The sequence below is a fragment of the Mytilus californianus genome, unplaced genomic scaffold (genome assembly GCF_021869535.1).
Source record: "Mytilus californianus isolate M0D057914Y unplaced genomic scaffold, xbMytCali1.0.p SCAF_7, whole genome shotgun sequence".
Lineage (NCBI taxonomy): Eukaryota > Metazoa > Mollusca > Bivalvia > Mytilida > Mytilidae > Mytilus > Mytilus californianus.
The window spans coordinates 43,535,788-43,543,942 of NW_026262723.1; the positions used below are offsets into that span (position 1 = coordinate 43,535,788).

General features: G+C 30.8%; 1 protein-coding gene across 1 annotated transcript; it reads right to left on the reverse strand.

Annotated features, from left to right (window-relative positions):
* Window positions 1-337: 337 nt before the first annotated feature.
* On the reverse strand, window positions 338-7,165 carry LOC127708436 (cytochrome P450 3A24-like). The gene is made up of 12 exons (XM_052213304.1): window positions 7,044-7,165; window positions 6,524-6,620; window positions 6,302-6,354; window positions 5,793-5,889; window positions 5,060-5,256; window positions 4,599-4,747; window positions 3,927-4,054; window positions 3,103-3,324; window positions 2,520-2,608; window positions 2,145-2,285; window positions 1,536-1,698; window positions 338-799 (listed from the first exon to the last, which is right to left on the reverse strand). Exons 1-12 carry the CDS (start codon window positions 7,163-7,165, stop codon window positions 713-715), a joined length of 1,545 nt encoding a protein of 514 aa, XP_052069264.1. The 3' UTR covers window positions 338-712.
* Window positions 7,166-8,155: the final 990 nt, after the last annotated feature.

The window sequence follows — 8,155 nt, forward strand, 5'->3', positions numbered from 1 at the left end:
GGCTTTGAACTCCAACGGTGACCTATAATTGTTAACATCTATGTCATTTGGTCTCTGGTATTGAGTTGTTTCATTGGCAATCATACCACATCTTCTTATTTCTATATTATAAAGAAATATCACAGTGTCCGTTATCATCGGTCTAATTTGATCATGACAACACCAAAATACTGATATAAAAACGCTAAAAACCTAGTATTTTCAAACATATTTATTTTCTTTAAAGATATTATGAATAAATAACAACACAATTAATGTTCATAGAATTTTGTAACTACAAAATAGCAATATATTAAATGATATCACATTATGTGATAATGTTTCATGGTACATTCTAAGGAATTTCCAATATGCATTCTTATTATAAAAACTCAAACTCTCCATTGAAAGTGCTTATATTCAGTTTTTTTCAATACATACACAATACATATACATGAGATTCTTTATAGATATTGCACTGTTAAAATATATCACAGTCTTTCTTTATTGTTAAATAACGTTTCTTTCAAGTCTCCTTTTACCTCACTTAGTGAATTCGCTTAAACATTCCTCTAAATCTGTGAGTATTTGATAAATATCTTTTTCGTTTATCTGGTGGTTTGTTGTCGCTGTTGCAGATCAAGATTTCTTGGTGAGGATTGGATACAGCAAAGGTATCGAATCTATGTTTACATTCTAAGAGTAGAAAGTTCAGTGTCGGTACTGACTGGCATCAGAATACTTTTTCTTTAGATACTATTTTGACAAACACACCATCTTTAGGAACAATTGCACCACGACATTCGAGCTCCAGTTCCTCCTAAAATAGAAAAAAGTGAATGTACCATTAATCTAGTCTTGAAATGACCTGACAGCAACTTACAAAACGTTAAATCTATTGAAATAAATAAATTGTTGATGATTTGACAAGGACATACCTGTATATAATTATAGATGTTTGCATTTTGAATTTTTGAGGTTTCAAATAAATTTACAGAAAATCAAGAAAGCGCTTCGGGCTGTTAGTGTTGTTTCTTTTACAAGCACTGGGTCAATACCACTGTTGGTGGACTGCTAGTCCATACGGGCATCGTCAGCTCAGGAGGCAGTTGTTTGGTAATGACTTGGTAAATGACATATTTCTTAAATTCCCGCTACTAAATTAACAAACTAGCAATACATATAGGATACAACTCCCTCAGGGAAAGTTGACCTTGAAGAATTTGGCTATTTTTTTTTAAACAGCCCTTTCAAATTTTGGTTGCTGTGTTCGTGGTGAAGGTAAATCGAGAAAAAACTTAGGACGCACGAAATTCAAAGAGAGCTCTTTTCATTTACATAAATATTTCCATTGCGTTGCCTAGAACTATACAAAAATCATTAACTACTGTCAGTATTGCATAAATAGGCAAGGAAAAAAGTTATAATTATTAAAAATAAATATAGAAAAGGTTTATAATGTGAAAAAAGCGAGGGTATTGTATTACTACATTAAGTGACAGACGGTCTCAACCGATTTGTTTCACTGTTTCAAAAAAAATGTTAAATCAATTTACCTTTGTTTCAGGAGATTGTTCAAATCTATACTTTTGTAATACTCTGACTATTGCAATTTTGGTTTCCAGCATTGCAAACCTAGCCCCAATGCAACTTCTCGGTCCAGCCCCGAATGGAATAAAGGAAAATGGTTTTATTTTGTCTTTGTTTGTAGAAGAGAACCTAAAAGAATATAAAAAAATTATTGTTAAGAAAGTAGTTATTAAAAACAATTACAAAACAATGATGCGTATATAATGGTTAAAAGCCCTATTCTTAGTTCTAGATAGCTGTAGTCATATCAGACGTCTTTATGCATGAGCGATTTCAATAAGACGTAAATTCTTTAAAATTAACAGATTTACATTAATATCTTGAATCAGTCTCGACAAAAAAATCAAAACGTTCAGAATTTCACACTCTGCACAGCTATTCCTAAATCGTGATATCGGAAGAAGATCTAGGGCACATTTTTATCCAATATTTCCATTTTTAATTCATTTCCAAAAAGAGCAATTACAAAACAAAAAAAGTTGTCTGATTAATTACTGATTATATGAATGAAAATTAAACAACTTCTGCCAATTCGGAGTTTTTTTTATTTGCATACATGTGGATGCCAGTCTCACCTTTCTGGGTCAAATTTCTTTGAATCCTCCCACAACTCCGTATCGTGATGAAGTCCCCACACATCTACTTGAACGTTCATTCCAGCAGGTATTTTCACGTTTCCATAAACACAGTCCCTGGCAGCTTTTCTAGTAACAATTCTGCAAAAGTTAAAAAAATACTTATACATATGTATTACATATCGTTTCACCTAATTAATGTTTTGAAGATTCCAATTATTTGTTTCGTTTAAGACCTAGATCGTAAGTACTTGATTCTTTCTTTTTTCTTTTTTTTTTGCTGTTCTATGTAATGCAATCTTTTTATGATTTTTAAAGGAAAGAATCAAATGATCATTCATAATTAAAACTTAAAAGAATTGAACTTATACTTACAGAGATGCAGTTGGATATAAGCGACAAACTTCATCAAAAACCATGTTGAAATATGGCATGTATGACAGGGAATCATAGGTTATCTCCTCCTAAAATTAAAAAAAAAAAGATATTATAAAATAAAACAATCAAAATTATAGTAATACGGATAATATTACACCCAAACTTTTATTTCTATTGATTTTCCCAACCATGTTGCTATTTTTCTAAGTGTATCCAATAACGATTTTTCTAAGTGTATGCAATAACGATTTGCCACTTGAATATATAGTGGTGTGCATTCTGGTCTTATATGCCCCATAAACCGGTACAAGTCATGTGTTTGAAATGCTTAAAAGAAGCTCAAAAAGTGTTCATTCTTCCAATTTTGAATATTTTGACTTTTTTCTGGTGCTTGAATGCCTTCTGTAATTCTTTGCAAATTGGTCTCGGGTAAAGTATTTCTTAACGGATCAAGTAGTTTCATGGATTTTTTTTCAATATATTATATAAACTTTTACTCATTTCATATTTTTTGTTTCTCAAAATACATATCATAAAATCTTTTAAAAAAATTTTAACTATAAAAACAAAAAAATCTCACCTTTCCAATTTTGTTGCATATTTCATCTGATAAACGTGACTGTACAGCTGGATGTCGTGCCAACAAATGAGTAAGGAAAGCTAGAACTGCGCTGGTAGTTTCGTATCCAGCTAATAGGAAAGTCAGACTTTGCGCAACAATTTCCCTTTCCGACATTGGTTTCTTTCCTTTTTTGTCTACAAACAGCATTTGATGAACCAAATCAGTTGCATTAGTACCTGCCTGTAAAAAAAATGTATGTTTAAATAAAAATATAAAGTGGTAATTTTAAGTTCATCTAGGGTATAATTTTTTTTTATTAAAAACAAATATTGACGGTCAAATTAGTTGAACAGCCTATGTATACATTTTGATTTTTTTTCTCACTGTAACTGAAGCAAAGTGACAGATTTTGATATTAATATTTTAAATTCCATGTTTTATTTTTAAAAGGGCAGCATATAGTTATTTTCACTAGTTATTATACTTTCCTTAAAATGTGATTGCATCTCTCCGTATTGGTCAATGTGTTGACGCTATAATAAGGGGATGTAAACTTGCTTATAAAATAAGGAGATGAGGTATGATTGCCAATGAGACAACTATCCACCAAAGTTCAAATAAAGTGGATGTAAGCAATTACATGCAACCTTACGGCCTTCAACAATGAGAAAACCCATACCATATAGTCGCTTTGTTCCGAGCTACGTAGCATTTAATCGAATTGCAGAACCATAAACCTGTTATTCGACATCGCATCTCTGATAGTGAATTGTCAAACATCTCAATTAAATTCTAATAATTAATCGAACATATCAATTTTATGATTAAAATTATTTAATTACCCCCATATTCTTCCGAATATTTATCACTTCTGTCAATTGCTTTCTTAACCATTCTACTGGATTGGATCCCAACAGTAACACAATTCTCTTTAAGGCAAATATAAAGTGCTGAACAAATGGTACTGCCACTAAAATGTAAAAATGAAAATTCTTGTAATTCCTTCAACAGATATTATTATCAGTAAATGAGATGCATACCTGTAACCTTGCATAAACATTACGCGCGTGTCAAGTTTGCGTTCGTAATGTAGCAAATTTTTTTTTAAATCAACTATACTTTAAACTTGCATTGTATTCTCTCGGTTGTTTTTAATATCTACGATATTAAAGCTTTCAATGCTATTTAAACCAGGGAATACAAAAAATGTGATTAGTCTTCAAAACGTAATCTTTGCAGTCATCTACTGTAACTGCTCGGTATAATCAATTTCGGACTACTCCATCACATGTAATGGAACTATTATAATCCTACCAGACGGAAACTTAGTGTATGCAGCTCTGAACCATCGTATTTGGTCTAGGCAATTAGTAACGGTTTAATCGTAAGCAACGTATTTCTAGTAACTTGTAATCAAATTAAGTTTTTTTCAAAATAACTTTAGATAGAATGCACAAATAAAATTGATATTGCAATTATAATACGCAACATAAATACATGTATAATCAACTTACTAACTAACGGCAAAATTAAGGTTTTACTGGTGTAGCTGAATAAGGTTCTAATGTTGATCAAGAATGGGTCATTAGAGTCGATCTGTGCATTGGTTTGTAGTCCAAAAGCGCATCGCCCAATAACATCAAGGGTCAAGCATTGGAATAAACTGAAAAATAAAAATAAAAATTGAAGGTTAAATCATTAGTATTGAAATAAGCATAGATAAAATTATTTGTCGGTAATGTGATTCGGAGAGCTGTTTAATATAAAAGAAGCAAATCCTAAAATTTGAATTTTGTTTAAGGTAGAAAAACTGAAAAAAGGGAAATTCACAGAAAACGACTCTCAACTGTAACTAGCAACTTACTCATACAATATTTACTTACTAGTATATATTTACTTATTCGAACATATTTACTCATATTCGCACATATTTAGCTATTCGTGCATATTTACTTATTCGCACATATTTACTTACTCGTACATATCTATTGAAACATCCTTTTTATTTTCAAGATTGTCCATCAGGTGGTCTACTCTGTCTGACATTGTGCCATACATTTGTTTCAATTTTCCTGAGCTGAATACAGGTGTCAGCAATGACCGACTGCGCTTCCATTGGCTTCCGTTTTCCAGAAAGAGGCCAAGACTTTTTCGTGGCGCAAGGGGGAATTGCTGCAAATAAAACAGAAATTATAAGTCCTTCTGTGTCCTTAAATTTTTCTCTGTCAAAGAAGAAAATACTTTATTGCGACTAGATATTTTCTAGAAATAATCAAAGTTTCTACACGTCAATATAGGCTTTTGCCACTACGGTAATGAAGGTGGAACAGGAACGGCTTACCGTGCCGGGTCACTAGTGTTCAACACAGATTGTTAGCGTAAAGCGAAGTGGTCTTTATTATTTTGTGAGTTATCTATTTCTTAATGTTAAAGAATATCTTACTTATGACCTTTTATTTTTCTTTAGTAGCAGACATTACAAGAATGAAATGATTTGTTTTAACATTTAGAAAATAAATAATTAAACAAAATTTAAAATGAGGATTTTTTAGTAAGAAAGCTTGCCAAGGCGAAAGTGACTAGTGCATGGCAAATGCATATTTTGGAAAAGTTACTTATATTCTTCCGTTTTTTTTTTTTTTTGGAAGGAAATGGATCCGTAGAAGTGTTTTCTTCGAGTTTTATCACTAAATGATTTGTCAAATTACCTTTCGATGGGTAAAATTCTGAAAGTCTTTAACTAGAACTTGTTTCACTATTTCGGGATCAGATACAGAAAGAACGGGAGTGTATCCTTCAAAATACCTACAAAATATGAACACAAAAAATTACATATGCTTATTAAAGATATAAAGAAAAGATCTGTGCAAAATAATTACTCTCAATTCTTAATAATTGAAAGATATTATAGCAAAAAGCAATTCAGTTAAATTATGACATTGATAGACGTCATACGTAGAAAATACATACAAAATATGAACACAAAAAATTACATATGCTTATTATAGATATAAAGAAAAGATCTGTGCAAAATAATTACTCTCAATTCTTAATAATTGAAAGATATTATAGCAAAAAGCAATTGAATTAAATTATGACATTGATAGACGACGTAGTTAAAATGTTAACCAAATATTCCCATGAAAATAAAACCTGTTTAGACATGACAAGAACTTTAGTTATGTTGGAACAATATTATATAATCCCTGAAACTTACCCAAATACTCGTCCATACTGACTTCTCCATTCCATAATGGCTTGGAACTGTCCCTAAAAAAGTATTAAATAACAATTAAGTGTTAAGCTTATTAAAACTCTTCTAACATATCATTTCTAACCCATTTTGCTTTTACAAATTAACTTCAATAGTCACAATTGCAGCTTCTTAAAAAGTAATGTATCCAAGACTTTACATGCATGTTCATATTAAAAAACCTACCTTTCTCAGAATTTCCGATAGATTTCCACAAAGCAAGCTGGGCTTTGGTCCAGGAATTCCCAATCGGTCAAATATACCATAATGTCTTTTGAGATGCCTGAAAAAGAAAAATGTTTTAGTAGAGTGAATTGCTGTATTATCGAGTTTTACTCTTTAGATACTGTAACTTCAGAAGTTAATGTTCGCATTTACTACTGCGAATCCGTCCAGACCATCCAAACTCTGCGATTAAGATACAAACTTGAATGTTATAATGGCGGATCTTTGATGGTCTTTTTAACATTTATTCACAACTTTCAAAGACTCTAAACGATTAATGGCTCTGAACACAATGTTGAAATAGAACATTACTAAACTGGAGAGATGTGAGTCTTTATTTATGCCCAAAAAGTGCTGTCGGTTTTTTCAGCATTAATTATAAATTAAAGTTCAATAATTTCTGTATTCAAAGAAACAACTTAAAATATTTACAAAGTTAGCATGCAATATATGTAGGCACTGGAAAGAGAAATAATCTTACCTGTTAATTGCAAACACTACAAGGGCCAACACACACAAAACAACATTTAGCTCCATACAGTTCTCCAAAAAGAACTTTCCTAAATATTTTTCTGTTGGAAGAATTTTCTGTAAATTTTTCATGGTGATTTATATTTTTTGAAAGAATACTCAGATTTTCACTATTTTATGGAAAATTGATATGTCAATTTTTAAATACACATGCGCTTTATGTATAAAACTACCATAAATGGTAAAAGAGGCGTGGAAATTAGTATGAAATGATATACCGGATGTTCATCTGGTGGTCAAAATAATCCTTTAAATTGAAGTATCGGCCACATTTAGCTATTTAATCAGTAGTTATCTAACATTTTGATAAAAATCCTATTTTGGTGGATGAACCACTCGAAAATATTCAAAATTAGAAAAATTCTACCCGTATTTAGCTAAGTTGAACAACTCAAAGGGTACATTTTGATAAGCAGTTGATAATGGTTGAGAAAATAAATAATAAGTTCTATATTTTGAGTAGATTTCCCTTATTTATATACATCGTTCTAATTTGAAAAATATTGAAGTTTGACAGAAAACAATAACCGATACGAAATACAAGTTCACGGGGTAACACTTAACGGTAGTGCAACAATATATTTACTTGTTTGTATTGCAACGTTTTAAATTTCTATTATAATAATTATTGAGGATGTTTAGTATTTCTTATGCAAGGTAAGTTTTTTTACTCTCTTCTTTTAACTTTTATATTTTTTTTGCGTCAATAAAAAAAAAACAAAAACTGCAGGTGATGTTTATTCCCTACTGTGAGTGAATGAATGAATGAGCGAGCGAGCGAGCGAATAAATAAATAAATAAATAAATAAATAAATAAATAAATAAATAAATAAATTTATTTTCGAAAGCAGTTCTTTTAAGAAGAGTACATCATTTTTAACAAATGTATTTGAATGGAAAAGATCACTTTTTTGGAAGGTATCTAAAGTTTCATGCAAAGTCACTACATCGCTATCATGTGCCAAGGAGATAACAACCCAACGACACAAAAAATCAAAAGCATGATATCTAGAGATCAACGTTTTCAACAGCAGACAATGTTTGACACTGTAAGATTTCCAC

Coding starts and splice junctions, on each gene's coding strand:
- LOC127708436 (XM_052213304.1), bottom strand. CDS start 7,165: ATGAAAAATTTACAGAAAATTCTTCCAACAGAAAAATATTTAGGAAAG. Junction 5,890..6,301: donor CAGTATGGACGAGTATTTGG/GTAAGTTTCAGG, acceptor CATATTTTGTAG/GTATTTTGAAGGATACACTC. Junction 5,257..5,792: donor AGAATTTTACCCATCGAAAG/GTAATTTGACAA, acceptor TTTTATTTGCAG/CAATTCCCCCTTGCGCCACG.